Genomic DNA, 15,798 nt, shown 5'->3' with positions numbered 1-15,798 from the left:
ATTCTGCTGTTTTGTGTCACTGTGTGCACCACAATGAGCATGGAGAAAGAAAGAAAACCAGAGAATTGTCTGAGGATGTCAGACACAAGATTGTAGCCAAGCATGGACAATCTCAAGGCTCTAAGTCCATATTGTCAATTTGAACTTATTTTTAGAGAAAATGTTGGGTTATTTGAAAAAAGTGCAAGGGTGCCAATATTTTTGGCCACAACTGTATGTAGCCTTTTGAAGCATAGTGTCCATAATATAAATTTGTATTGGTATTAAGAGTAGGATGATCAAAGATTGCTTAACAGAAGATTGAAACATTGTTGTTTCTGTTCCACCACTTCCAAAACAAACGAAGATGAGGAGAGTCAGGACAAAGTGGATCATGGCAGCATTCGAGGAGGGCCTGACGAGCCGGGCTCAGGCTCTTTGGAAAGGACCATCTCACAGCAAGAGCACTCTGAACCAACAATAGCTGAAGGTGCACCGAAGGTGAGGCTTCCTATCAGAGATTGAGACGTGCTAAATTTATATCTTTAAATTCTCAGTTCCACTTGTTTGGTGATGCCAATACCGTCCCGACCAGATATGTTTTGCACAAGTTCCATGTGAATTATCAGTAAACAAAAAATTGTTGTTGCATTTGTATACAAGGAGAAATATTTAATTATTCATGGGGTGAGGTTGTTCAATTCCCTGTACTATGTCAGTAATTAGCATGTTGTTCGTTTTAAAAACAGACAATTGCTGTTTCATTTGAATCATTTGCAGTACATGATGGCTTAGAATGTGATAATAACTATGGCGCTTACCCCGTAACCTTCAGGTATTGCACAACAATAGAAGTGCTTCGTTTTCTTCCAGAATGCACCCAAAACAAGTCTGCTGGAGGAAGGTAATTGGCCTCACGTGATTTCCCGATGATGAAAATCAAAACGTGTGATATCAGGAGGTGCCACACATCATTACACATTGTATTTTTTTCCACTACTGAGCTATACTTATGCAATGACTGCATTAGGAATAGGAAGAGGTGAATTGCCGATAAACATTCTTCCTCTTTCTTTAATGGCCACAATTATTTTGGGGAGGGGTTGGTCGGGGAGGTTTTTGGCCCAAGTTTTTCAGGATAAAGTTTGGCAGAGGTTATGTTTTGTCTGGTCCTTTCGGTTTGTGGTCCTTTCGGATCAGTTAATGAAATGGCTAGTGCTCTCACTAGTGAGCTTTGAACACAAGCCTCCTGGACCTCTCTTCCATTGGCTTATTTGCACGCTGGTCAATTCACGATGAGATGAAAGCTGAGGTGAGAATAAAGTGCTGAGTTCAGAACGCATTTTATTACCAGCAGTGGTGCGTTTGAATAAAAATCGTTTCTGTGGCATGAACAGACTTTACCTTGAATGTACATATACAGTGTATATGTGGAAATGGTACTTCCTGACATCAAGGGAGACCATCAGCCACTAATTATGTCTCACTTGGCAATCACCACATAATTCACAAGAAACAAACACGTACCTGCTGCCACACACATATTTGTTCCCACCAATGAAACCACAGAAACCAGCAAGTTCATGCAATTGGGCAGAATAGATTAAATACAGTCACGTGAAAAAGTAAGTACACCCCATGTAAAGTTTTGACTTTTTCAACATATTTCAACATACAGCTATTTGATCTTCATTTCAACAATATTGATAGATAAAGGTGATATAATATAACAAATATCATGAAACATTTACATTTTGTAGTCCATTGTATAATTTAAATAAACATAAATGCAAATTTCGCGTGTGGAAAAAGTAAGTACAGTGGAACCTCGACTTACGAGTGCCCCAACTTACGAGTTTTTCGAGATACGAGCCGTCACTCTGGCAGTTTATTGCTTTGAGATGCGAGCCGAGATCCGAGTTACGAGCTTTCGCCACCCGGTCACGTGGTTATCTTGCCGTGCACGTACAGTATCTCCGGCGCAAAACGGCTCTCTCAGGGTCAAACTCGGTATCGTTTTGAGCGCACGGTTCAGACCTTCAAGAAAAAGTTTATTTTGTAAAAATCGAGCCACGCGTTCAAAAGATATGACCGGTTTTGTTCGCCGGCACGTCGGCGCTCGAATCGAATCGAGTTAAAACGAACACTGCCGTTGTCGGGTCCGTCTGAGACAACCACCGGGCCTAGAACGCTGGGACCGGTCTCGTTGGATAGGCCTGGATCAGATCTCGAAACGCTGGAAGCTGCACCTCTCTGTGATAATCTTGTGGACCATGACAAGAGATCGTGCGACACGTGGTTATCTTGCCGGGAAAGTACAGTATCTCTGCCGTCAACTTGTTCAGAGTGCCGGCGATAGCTCGCCTTCTCTTTGTGGAAAACACGGTACTGAGAAGAAGAAGAGGATAATGTGCTTGGATATAAAACACGCAATCGTCGAAAAACATGAGCGAGGTGCCGAGGAGGACGTATATAACAGCAGAGGAGAAGAGCATGCCAGGCCACAACTTGTTCAGAGTGCCGGCGATAGCTCGCCTTCTCTTTGTGGAAAACACGGTACTGAGAAGAAGAAGAGGATAATGTGCTTGGATATAAAACACGCAATCGTCGAAAAACATGAGCGAGGTGCCGAGGAGGACGTATATAACAGCAGAGGAGAAGAGCATGCCAGGCCACAACTTGTTCAGAGTGCCGGCGATAGCTCGCCTTCTCTTTGTGGAAAACACGGTGAGATCCTTAACATCCAACAACTAATGGGACGCAAACGGGGCGCCCAGTTTAGCGGTACACACATTGATGAATCACCCTGCCTGCGATTCACCCATGACAGGTTATAGCTAGGTCGGGATTCAAACCCAGGCTGGACAGTTTAGACTTTAGAGTCAAGTGTGCGTACCTCCAGTCCAGGCCATCCTTCCAACTTGTATGCTGCATACAGGTGAAATATAAAGCGCGAGATATTTTTATATATACTGTATATTTAAAAAAAAATTGGTGTGGTTTTTGGCGGGCTGGAACGGATTAATAGCATTTCAATGCATTTCAATGGGGAAATTTGATTTGAGATACGAGCAATTGGAGTTACGAGCTCGGTCACGGAACGGATTAAACTCGTAAGTCAAGGTTCCACTGTACACCCCTACATTTATCACTACTTCAAATACCTAAAATTAGAATCAGGTGCACCAGCTCAGGTGCAAATGATTAGAGCATCGTTAGAGAGGATCTTGGAGGAACCTGTCTTATTTAAACCTCAGACATTTAGTTTGGTTTGTTCTTTGTTGTTGAAGTGTGCGGCGTCACCATGCCTAGATCAAAAGAGCTCTCTGAGGCCTTCAGAAAGAACGTTATAGATGCCTACGAGTCTGGGAAGGGATTTAAAAAGATCTCCAAACAATTTGAAATCAATCATTCGACTGTCCGGAAGATCATCTACAAGTGGAGAAGATTCCAAACAACTGCCAGCTTGTTCAGGCCAGGCCGCCCCAGCAAGTTCAGCCCGAGAGCAGACCGCAAGATGCTGAAAGAAGTCTCTAAGAACCCCAGGATGTCATCACGGGACCTACAGGTAGCTCTTGCCACTGTTGATGTCAAAGTGCACGAGTCTACCATTAGAAAGAGGCTGCACAAATTTGATCTGTATGGGAGGTGTGCCAGGAGGAAACCTTTGCTGTCCAGAAAGAACATCAGGGCAAGACTAAAGTTTGCCAATGAACACCGAGGCAAAGACCAGCACTTCTGGAACAATGTGCTCTGGACAGATGAGTCAAAGGTAGAGCTATTTGGCCACAGTAACAGAAGACATGTTTGGCGAAAACCAAAGACAGCATTTGACCACAAGAACCTGATACCAACTGTAAAGCATGGTGGTGGAAATATTATGGTTTGGGGCAGCTTTGCTGCATCAGGGCCTGGGCAGCTCACCATCATAGAATCCACTATGAATTCTTCATTGTACCAGAGGGTGCTTGAGGATAATGTGACGCCATCTGTCGGAAAGTTGAAGCTCAACCGAAGGTGCACCTTGCAACATGACAATGACCCTAAACATACCAGTAAATCCATCAAGGAATGGCTGAAAAGAAAGAAATGGAGGGTTCTGGAATGGCCAAGTCAAAGCCCGGATCTAAATCCCATCGAGATGTTGTGGGGGGATTTGAAACGAGCTGTGCATGCAAGAAACCCCTCAAACATCGCACAGCTGAAAGAATTCTACATGGAGGAGTGGGCAAAAATTTCTCCCAGTCGATGTCAGAGACTGGTAGACAGTTATAAGAAACGCCTACTTGAGGTTGTTTCTGCCAAAGGGGGCAATACCACCTATTGGAGCCAAGGGTGTACTTGCTTTTTCCACATGCAAAATTTGCATTTATGTTTATTTAAATTATACAATGGACTACAAAATGTAAATGTTTCATGATATTTGTTATATTATATCACCTTTATCTGTCAATATTGTTGAAATGAAGATCAAATAGCTGTATGTTGAAATATGTTGAAAAAGTCAAAACTTTACATGGGGTGTACTTACTTTTTCACGTGACTGTATATGGAGCGCTCGTCACGCTCCATATATTTCATATATACAGTATGTATATAGTGTGTGTGTAATGTGTATATATATATATATATATATATATATATATATATATATATATACATATTGTTGCGGGTATGGAATTTGGCCTCCATATCCGCTTGTAAATATGCCCCTATTTCCCCAATACTCCCCAACTCTCCCTTACCCCATTCCCTAGTCCCATTGTCTGTAAACAACACCCAGTAGAGCCGATCTTCCCCTTCATCCCCCCATTAAATGTCGTGCCCAGGTCCACCGCATCACACGTAGACAACTATAGGACATCTTGCTAGTTATTCTTAGTCTATGTCAGTTAAGGACTCGTTTCCATTAATCTTGACTCTTCGTTGCACCAGAATGTGATTATATGGCACCAGTAGTGAGTTTAGGACCTCCCCATACCTCCCCGCATCTCTTCCCCATGAAGAAGCGCCAACTACAACAACTACAACAGCAGAGGGGGGTGGCGCGGTGACGGCGCGGGGAGTGGGCGTCCTCAGTCCGGCTTGGTTAGCCGCCATTGGCCAGGTGCTCGACGGGGTTACCACGAAGGGGCTCCCTGTCGGCCCCTCGTCAAGGGCGGAGCCAGTAACCCCCGCACCCAATGAGAAGCAACGGGCTGATGCCATCTGGGGCGGAGCTAACGAGCCGTGGGCGTGTCACTCCCCGCCGGGTATACGAGCGACTCACCGGAAGTGAGAGTCAGATGCGCCCCCAGCTTGGAGAGAGAAGTCGCCACCTCCCAGCGCTGAATATACCTCCCCGCATCTTTGGACCGGACCGAACCGGGTCGATTCTGCCCTGAGCCCAGGTGCACCTGGAGCCATCGCTACCCGCTTTCCTTGCCATCAAACCCCATGTGAGTCAGTTGTTGTCCTGTTTATCTGTCGTCTGTCGGGGCTATTAATATAAGAGAGTGTTTAAGTGCCCACCTTACTGTGCCGTCTCTCTGGCCCCTGTAATCTAACCTTCCGCCTTAATAGAACCTCTCCGGAGGCCTTTGAGAACCGTAACCCTTGGTGTCGTGTCATTGTAATCCCAGCCGTGTGTCCTTTCGTCAATTGATCTAGCGTAGCGCGACTGGTCAACGTCGGGTATAATCGGGGTAAACTGTGCAGACGTGGTCATACCAAACCGCTCGGTAAATAACACCTAAGCCGCGTCTGTAACAATTGGTGTCAGGAGTGTCGGATTCGGACCTGGGACTAAATTTGTTAGGCCCAAATTTTGGGAGGGAGAAATTGATCCGGAGCGCGTTTACTGCGCTCGACGAAATTATAACAGCGAAATTTGATTTTGTTATACGGAAATAAAAACCCGAATCTTGAAAGTCGCGCTATGGCAGACCAAGTCGGCTGGGGTCCGGTAGTGGAGAGTGAGACAGGGTCGGTCCAGGACCAAATGGAGGGACGTGAGGAGAGCGAAGCAGCGAGGGTAGCGGACGCACAAATTAGCGTCGTTACGCCCGACATGGCGGGTGCGCAAAATGGCGCCTCGCTGGCCACGGCGCCCACGCCCGCGACCGAGGCAGCGCCCCTGGTGGATTTGAACCTTTTTTTTCTACAAATGAAGGCCCTTATGGCCCAGAATAGTGAGCAAATGAGGGCTAATAGTGAGCGATTGGAGGGCCAAATGGGGGCCAATAGCCAACGGTTAGAACAAAGGATGGGGTCCAATAGCGAGAAATTGAGGGAGGACATGGGGGCCAATAGCCAACGGTTAGAACAAAGGATGGGGGCCCAGATCGGAGGGTTAGGGAGTAGAATAGAGGGACTAGACAACAAATTTGAGGGATTAGACAATAGATTAGGGGAAATACAGGAGGGGTTAATGGGGGTAGAAAATAGAATGGCTGCCCAGGGGAATCAGATAGAGGGAATGCAAAAAGGGTTAGAGGGGTTAGAAAACAGTATGGAAGGCAAATTGAGGGACATGAGGGACCAAGCGGAAAGGGAAGTTAAACAAATGGGGCAGCAGATAGAGGGGGTCAGAATGGGGGTAGAAACCAAACTGGATGCTCACAGGGAGGAAATGGAGCAGATGAGGGTGGCATCTGGGCAGGAGATGCAAGTGATGGGAGAGGAGATCAGAAGAGGAGTGAGTGAGGAGGTCGGAGGAGTGCGCGAGGAGGTGAGGCACTGTAAGGAGCGCATGGAGAAGGAGGTGAGAAAGGGGACTGTAAAGTTACAAGGGGGCATAGAGGACCTGACGCAGGAGGTGGAACAGCTGACGGAGGGACAAAAAGAACTAACGGACCAGGTAAAGAAGAACACAGCGGTAATAGGAGGGTTAAAGGCGACACAGAAGGAACTAAAAGAGGACTTGATAGCGACGAAGAGGGAATGTCAGATGGTACGTGAGGGACTGACAACGAGGTTGGACGAGGTGATAGAGGTAATGGAGACGAAGGACCGGCAGGTGAGGACGCACATGGAAACGGTCAAGGGAGCCTTGGAGGACGAGCTTGAGGAGACGTACCGGGGAATAAAAGAGGTGAAGCAGAAATTAGAAGAAGTGGAAGAAGGGGTGAGCGAAATTAAGAAGCGACGGAGAGAGGATAAGAAAGAGATAAAAGAGGAGATAAAAGAATTGGTCCAAAGTCTGTGTTTGGATCGTGATGATGTGCTCATTAACCGGATGAGGGATTCGCAGGTGATGGAGGAGAAGCGAAGAGGAAGAGGACCCGGTGTAAGTGGTGACCAATATGGTCGTGCGTATGATGCGCCAGGTGATTTAAGAAGCTTGGGGGTCGAGATAGACCCGGGTGTTCGTGAGAGGCCACTGGTGAAGTGTGCGACAGGTCTGGTGTGCGAAAAAGGAGGTGTGCGAGGAAGTCCGACTCTGGGGTGTGTGAGGAAAAAGTGCGTGCCAAGGAGTGAGAGTGACAAGGAGAGTGAGTTGGTTGTGACAGGTGAGCGAGGATGTACACCTGGGATGGAAGGATGCACACCTGGAATGGTAGAGCGTGAGTGGGAATGCACGCTGGAGTTGGTGGTAAGGCACGTGGTTGGGTGTGCGAGTGAGAGCACACCTGTGATTGTCACAGAGGAGGTGACCGAGGAAGGGGCGCGAAGAGGTGTGTTGGTGAGGTGTGCGACCAACGAATGTGTGCCAAAGTGTTCGGTGGTCAGGTGTGTGACCAAGTCTGTGAGTGGAATGAGAGTACCTGGGTGTGTAAGGAAAGGTACGAGGAGCATGGAGACGGCTGGATGTGTGAGCAAGGAACGGGCTGCGGGGTGTAAGCATGCAGGTGAAGCATCGACGTTAGACGGGGTAGAGTTTAGAACGACTTATAGCCGAATCGGGCCCTCGGTGCGTGCCGGGCCTCGCTTTGAACGGCTGCGTCCGTGCTCCACTAGGCGGAGCTGGCAGCCCGATAGAAAGGGTCGTCATGGCGACCACTTCTTGGTGAGACGTGCCGGCAGGTCGAGATCGGGCAATTGGATGGCTCCACGCCAAGGGGGTGCGTGGGATCTCGGCCCGGGTAAGCCCCCGTCCCTGCACCGAATGCGGGACGTGTCCAGCCGCTGGCACCAAACAACCCGCATTCATGGCTTGGCTGTACGCAGCCGAGCTTTAGAAGCAAATTGGCGCACCGAGAGGCATTAGTGAGTAGACTGTGTGATGAGGTTAGTGTTTTGGCCCCAAAATTAGAGAAAAACAAAATTGGATGATTGGCAAAGGAGTGGCAGTAGTGATTGGCAGATGATGGGCAGTGATTGGCAAATTTTTAATTTGTTGAAATTTGATGTGCAAAATTGGTAGTGAGCGATGTGCCCGGTGGGTAAGAGTGGCATCCCTGCCACCCTTCCCAGCTGTGGGGCAAATGCGCAATAGCTTATGGGGTGTATGGCAGTGAAAACTAGCCCGGGTGGGTTAGGTTATGGTGTGTAGGGATCTAGCGAAGATGACCTTAGGTGACGTTAAGGTTAGTTAGTGACTGATACCTGTAGTGGGGACGCAGGTAGATTAGTGTGGATGATAATGACGTGGGAGCGCAATAGTTTAAAGGGACGACTGGGAAGCGCAAGTTTCAGAAGGGAGTAGTTAGCTGAGATGATGCTGTGTGAGAGCTGGACAGGCGTGATTGAACAGGTGTGATTGCACAGGTGTGCAACTGGACAGGTGTGTGGAGCAGTGTGGAGCAGTGTATGAGTAGTGAGTGTTGTGGATCAGCGCGAATGCGCTTGGGGAGAGAAGGGTGCAGGCGGCACCAAGAGTGAGAGCACAGGTGTGCAAGTGCAGGTGTGTGGAGAGAGTTGGAGTAAGTGGTACGGAGTGGTGTGCATGGTGCGAAGGTGTGGATGGGGGAAGAGTGGACCCCTTTCACGGATACCCGGGGCGGGTAGTGTAACTGTTAGGTAGAGGGTACAGGTAAATTGTGGTTGGATATTGGCATTTGTGGTGCGGGTGGTAGAATGGTATGTGGATGGGTGCATTAGTGTTGTGGAAATGGCTGGGCGTGTAGCCTGTTAGTGTGTGTAGTTGGTTGGGCACTCCACCACTGTGAGGATGTCGGCCAGGTGAGGCCGCAGGTGGGCTCTGGGAGCCGGTAGTTGTGAGTGGGTGCCTGAGGATCCCGGGTGTGGATCGGGCGGCCCAGTGCCAGAGAGGGCACCGAGTGGGGAGAGTGCCAGAGGGCCTTCCCCAGGTAGTTAGGTTAGGGTAAGGAGCAGGTAAGCTCGGAGGCAACTGCAGTGGTGGAGGTGTGCAGGTGGGTAGACCTGCTGGGAGAGTTACACGTCACAGCCCAGAAATTGTGCGAGGGCACCGAGAGATGAATCGGGGGAGTGAGACCCCAAATTGAAAAGCACCACAGTTTGGCCAATGGGAATTGGTTTTTAGAACCCATAGTGTAAGAGGGCCAATGGTTTGGCCGGAGAAAGACCCCGGGTAATGTAAAGTTGTTAAAGTCATTTAGGAAATAGTTAGGATTGATGAACCTGTCGCACCATACGCAGCCACTTACCTGAGGTGATGATGATGACTCCACACCTGTGTTTTCTTTGTTCTGTGTTGCAGAAATGAGAATTGCTGTGAGGATTTGTGAGACGCATCACGACGTGGATGAGACATTGGGGTGATTCCATCTCTCCCTCCCTAGGAGGGACTGATGATGAATTGGTAATGGCAAATTATGATGTTGAGTTTGAAAATGGCAAATTTGATTGGCTAGGAGGGAGAGAAGACGAATTTGGTTTATGGGAGGAACGGGGAAGACAGTAGGGATGTTAGTGGATTTGTAAAGTAGATGTTTATGGGTAGTGTTGTGTTTTGTGGATACAGTAAGGGGTAAGGGAGGGGCCATGTAGGTTACCTGGTGGGGGGGGGGAGCGTACGGTAGGAACGTACCTGTCTCACCTGGTTCCCATGTGCCCCCAGTGTGCATCATCTTATATTGCGTGCACTTTGGCGCCCTTACCACCTTACTCACTTGTCTTTTCTTTTGTCTCCCACCTCCGAGGATCTGGCTTTGGGGTAGAGAGAGAGGAGAGAGAGGTGCTGGCGACGCAGTTGTGGGCCTGCACTTTCGCTGCTTGCTGCTGGGATCGATACACCATATGGACCGCAATGTTTGTGGCCACCCACCATGGACCGCAGTTCTTGCGGCCAAGCACCACCCATGGATGGACCTATGGGTCAACGTGGCACCTATGCCATACAAGGTGAACCACTAACAGTTGGCCCCCTGAAGGCCACAATATAGAAATGGACGCGGTTGGCGCCTTTCTTTATTTTTGAAAGCGGAAAGAAGGCCAAGTGCACCACAGGAAGAGCAAGAGACACCTGCAGGGTTAGGGGTTGTCGTTTTTATTTTAACAAACAATGGTGGTGCACCGGATGGTGCTGACAGTACATGATGGGGTGGTGCTTTTGGTGCTGGGAAGGGGTGCTCTGCACATTATTAAAGGCCGTAGGCCACAGAGCACTCGTGGGTTGGTGTATCGATGCTAGCATGCGTGCTCTCTCTATGCATAACATCTGCATGTGTTCCTCCAAAAACAGGTCCTGGATCGTAGTGTAAATAGCAGCGTAGTCTTGTAAATAATGCTCCCTACCGGCTGTATGTTTAGTTTGAGAATTCTTTCCGGATTCGGTTATCCTGTGGGTGTGTTTCTGTGAGGAGAAGGGTGCAACGTCGCAGGGGGACATATTTACTCATTTGTGAATATCTGTAAAACTGTCGCACTCAGGGTAGAGTTAATAGTAGAGGGAACTACATCGGAGTGCCACACTAAAATAGGTAAAAATTTATCGGGTCGGGACGCCCCGAGGGTAGAGAAGGGTGCAATGTTGCGGGTATGGAATTTGGCCTCCATATCCGCTTGTAAATATGCCCCTATTTCCCCAATACTCCCCAACTCTCCCTTACCCCATTCCCTAGTCCCATTGTCTGTAAACAACACCCAGTAGAGCCGATCTTCCCCTTCATCCCCCCATTAAATGTCGTGCCCAGGTCCACCGCATCACACGTAGACAACTATAGGACATCTTGCTAGTTATTCTTAGTCTATGTCAGTTAAGGACTCGTTGCCATTAATCTTGACTCTTCGTTGCACCAGAATGTGATTATATGGCACCAGTAGTGAGTTTAGGACCTCCCCATACCTCCCCGCATCTCTTCCCCATGAAGAAGCGCCAACTACAACAACTACAACAGCAGAGGGGGGTGGCGCGGTGACGGCGCGGGGAGTGGGCGTCCTCAGTCCGGCTTGGTTAGCCGCCATTGGCCAGGTGCTCGACGGGGTTACCACGAAGGGGCTCCCTGTCGGCCCCTCGTCAAGGGCGGAGCCAGTAACCCCCGCACCCAATGAGAAGCAACGGGCTGATGCCATCTGGGGCGGAGCTAACGAGCCGTGGGCGTGTCACTCCCCGCCGGGTATACGAGCGACTCACCGGAAGTGAGAGTCAGATGCGCCCCCAGCTTGGAGAGAGAAGTCGCCACCTCCCAGCGCTGAATATACCTCCCCGCATCTTTGGACCGGACCGAACCGGGTCGATTCTGCCCTGAGCCCAGGTGCACCTGGAGCCATCGCTACCCGCTTTCCTTGCCATCAAACCCCGTGTGAGTCAGTTGTTGTCCTGTTTATCTGTCGTCTGTCGGGGCTATTAATATAAGAGAGTGTTTAAGTGCCCACCTTACTGTGCCGTCTCTCTGGCCCCTGTAATCTAACCTTCCGCCTTAATAGAACCTCTCCGGAGGCCTTTGAGAACCATAACCCTTGGTGTCGTGTCATTGTAATCCCAGCCGTGTGTCCTTTCGTCAATTGATCTAGCGTAGCGCGACTGGTCAACGTCGGGTATAATCGGGGTAAACTGTGCAGACGTGGTCATACCAAACCGCTCGGTAAATAACACCTAAGCCGCGTCTGTAACAATATATATATTGGCACCCTTGCACTTTTTTCAAATAACTCACAATTTTCTCGAAAAAGATGTTGAAATTAACAAAAGTATTTGGTCTCCACAATTATTTATTTCACTGTTAATATTACAGGTCAATTTGTTTTTGATTCAGACCTTATATCCTTTTAAATCAGAAAATAAAAAGAAATGGCATTGACAAAATTATTGACACCCTAGAGGCCTAGACTTAATATTTGGTAGCACGGCCTTTGGACAAAATATCCGCAGTCAAGCACTTCCTATAGCCATGAATGAGCTTCCTACACCTCTCTACTGGCACTTTGGCTTACTCTTCTTGTGCAAACTGCTCCAGTTCTCCCAGATTTGAAGGGTGCCATCTTCCAACTGCTGCTTTCAGATCTTCCCACAGGTGTTCAATGGGATTTAGATCTGGACTCATTGCTGGCCACTTCAGAACAGTCCAGCGTTTTGTCTTGAACCATTCCTGGGTGCTTTTTGTCCCCCATCGCACCCTTGAGCGAAAGGGGGACTATGGTTTTCCCCTTCGTCCGTGTGTGCGTGCGTCCGTGCGTGCATCCGTGCATGCGTAAGCGAAGGACCGAATTCTAATTTGGTGTGTGGGTGCAACCCACGTCAAAATCCAAGATGGCCACCGCCATGTATGTCTGACGCCATGTATATCTGAACCTTGTGAGCGGAATATCTTGGAAAAATAAGCGAAGTACCAACTTCTAATCTGGAGTGTGGGTGTATCTCGGCATAAGGAAGAAAGCTATTTAAAATTGGGTCGCTACGTGAAAATCCAATATGGCCGCCGCCATGTACGTCTGAACCTTGTGAGCGGAATATCTTGAAAAATAAACGAACTACTAACTTCTAATCTGGTGTGTGGGTGTATCTACGCATAAGGAAGAACGCTATTGAAAATTGGGTCGCCACGTCAAAATCCAAGATGGCCACCACCATGTATGTCTGAACCTTGTGAGCGGAATATCCTCAAAAATAAGCGAAGTACCAACTTCTAATCTGGTGTGTGGATGTGTTTGGGCATAAGGAAGTACGCTTTTGAAAATTGGGTCGCCACCTCAAAATCCAAGATGGCCGCCTTGCGTCTTCCACTTTGTCAACTCACATCACTTCAACGACGGGGGACCTAGGCCTAACGCTTGTTGAAGTGTGTTTGGGGTCATTGTCCTGCTGCAAGACCCATGAGCTTTGACAGAGACCCAGCTTTCAGACACTGGGTTCAACATTGTGCTTCAAAATGCTTTCGTAATCTCCTGATTTCATGATTCCATGCACACATTCAAGGCACCCAATGCCAGAGGCAGCACAGCTACCCCAAAACATCACTGAACCGCCTCCATGTTTGACTGTAGGGAAGGTGTTCTTTTCTTTGAAGGCTTCATTTTGTTTTCTGTAAACATAGAGATGATGTGCTTTTCTAAAAATCTCGAATTTGGTCTCATCTGTCCATAGGACATTCTCCCAGAAATATTTCGGCTTGTTCAGGTGTGTTTTGGAAAAACTCCAGTTGGGCTTTCTTATGTCTCTCTCTCCAGTGGGGGTCCTCCTGGGTTTCCTACCGTAGAACCCCCTTTCATTGAGTTGGCGACGGATGGTGCGAGTTTAAACTGTCGTACCTTGTGTCTGAAGGTCAGCTTGAATCTTTTTGGCAGTTGATTGAGGTATTTTCTCCACCATTCAAACAATCATTCGCTGCAATCTTCGATCAAGTTTTCTCTTGCAGCCACGTCCAGGGAGGTTGGCTGCAGTGCCATGGGCCTTAAACTTCCTGATAACATTGTGTGAGATGTTCATTTCCAGGAACATCAAGGTCTGGAGATGGACTTGTAGCCTTGAGATTGTCCATGCTTGGCTACAATCTTTTATCTGACCTCCTCGGACAATTCTCTGGTTTTCTTTATTTTCTCCATGCTCATTGCGGTACACACAGTGACACAAAACAAACGAATGACTTCTTTTCTCAATTCAAACTGGTTGAATGAGTGATTTTTATATTGCAGGCACCTGCAACTCACCACAGGTGAGTTTAATTCCAAAGTAAAGGAGAATCCTCCTGCTTGAAATCTAATTATTTCTAACTTCTAAAAGGTACCAATAACATTGTTGTCTGGGATATTTTAGGATTTCTGTGTGGAATAAGCTAAGATTTTGTATTTTTTCTGCTTTTTTTTTGTTTTGTTCCACTGCAAACCAAAGAAATATATTTGTGGATACCAAAATATTTTTTAATTTCAACAATTTTCTGGAAGAAATGGTGCATTATTTGAAAAAAGTGCAAGGGTGCCAATATTTTTGGCCATGACTGTGTATATATAATGTATATATATAAATTAAAATGTGAATTATCCCAACAAAATTAATGCACGTAAATTATCCTTAAATGAGGGTGGGCAGGATGGCCTAGAGGTACGCACACTCAAACCTGGGCTGTCCATTCTGAGTTTGAATCCTGACCCAGTTATAAGCTATCATCCCAGTGTTGCATAGGCACGATGTGTCATCAATGTGTGTGCTGTTCCTGGGGTGGACGTTAAACTGGGCATCCCATCTGGCAGCATTAGTTGGTGCACATTAAGGATACCTTGGGTATCCTTCGCAAAGTAGGTGAGCTATCGCCAGCACCCTGAACAAATTTCAAATTCTGATCCTAACCTACAGGGGGCACCACATCAGTGGCACAGCCGTGTCCCCAGCAATGATGCAAACCAGCAGCCACATGAATCCTTAAATGTGACGCAGGGTTAAATCCGTAAGGAGGAATGCCATTATTCGACCAAATCCTGAAAAGGGAAATGCTTACAAAACATTTGTTGTTGTCATTGTTGGTGTTTTTCGATACTGTCGTTTTGTGCATATAGTGAGACTAAAGCAGCTAAGGAATGAGAATGGATCATTTTTTAATTCATGCTATCTTTGTAAAATATCTGCAATTTTTTAATTGTCGGAATCGAGCTAACACCCTTACCTGGGCAGTGTTAATTTTGTGTTTGTGAAATGGGATCGTAAGTTGGATTTAGTTTGCTGAACTGACAGCATTGGAATCTGGTGCATTCCATGTTCCTTGGTGTACCAAAGCATCCCGTGGTGTGTCTCTGACAGTTCAGTCACTGGATTCCACAGAACTTCTACCCGAGGGACTTGCTGAAAGGCACTCGTGTGCAAACCCACAAACACGTCCAGGTGATAAAACGAGTTTGTTATCGAGTGTTTATCCCCATCTGTCACATCATAGAGTACCGTATAATAGTTGCTCATTCATTTGTTTTAGCGGATTATTGGTTGAATGGGTAAAAGTTGTTGTATTGCCTTTATTAACCGTCTGGGATAAATTCCCACAGCAGCTTGGAGCTGTCTATGTTGACTTCCGCCACCGAAGGTGGACGGAGGTTATGTTTTCACCTGCTTGTTTGTCTGTTTGTCTGTCTGTGAGCGAGATATCTCAAAACGTTATGGATGGATTCAAACGAAACTTGGTGGATAGGTTGGGTGTGTGACGAGGACAAATCGATTCGAATTTGGTGAAGATCTGGATCGTATAAATTTTTTATTTCATCGTGATTATTCATCATTGAGAGATGGTGCCAAAAAAAGATACATAGCGCAATATCTCAAACAGTTATGGAGGGATTATGACAAAACTTGGTGAATCAGTTGGGTAGGTGACACCCAACAAGTCGAGTCGATTTTGGTTAAAGTCCAGATCCAGATTCGTCCTATCAGTGGGATACAAAACGTGAACTGTTCAGCATGGCTGAGGTATGTGCTCTACCGAGTGCCGTTCCATTTGATCCTTGTTTCTCAATATAATTAGCGTTGTTTGATCATCTTAATGTTTGATTTACGTA

The 15,798-nt window shown here is 47.3% G+C and overlaps 1 protein-coding gene across 1 annotated transcript in view; it reads left to right on the top strand.

Moving 5' to 3' along the window:
* CEP162 (centrosomal protein 162) overlaps positions 1-15,798 on the top strand; it is a 79,349-nt gene that overhangs the window by 18,627 nt on the left and 44,924 nt on the right. Inside the window, exons 6-8 of the mRNA XM_068110668.2 lie at positions 347-480; positions 853-883; positions 15,053-15,133. Of these exons, the coding sequence (XP_067966769.2) occupies positions 347-480; positions 853-883; positions 15,053-15,133 (246 nt within the window). The remainder of the gene's footprint in view (positions 1-346; positions 481-852; positions 884-15,052; positions 15,134-15,798) is intronic.

Source organism: Myxine glutinosa, chromosome 3 (assembly GCF_964187855.1).
Source record: "Myxine glutinosa chromosome 3, kmMyxGlut1.1, whole genome shotgun sequence".
Taxonomy (NCBI): Eukaryota; Metazoa; Chordata; class Myxini; order Myxiniformes; family Myxinidae; genus Myxine; species Myxine glutinosa.
The sequence above is the reverse complement of the archived record's forward strand: the minus strand, read 5'-3'. Positions and strand labels throughout refer to the sequence as shown.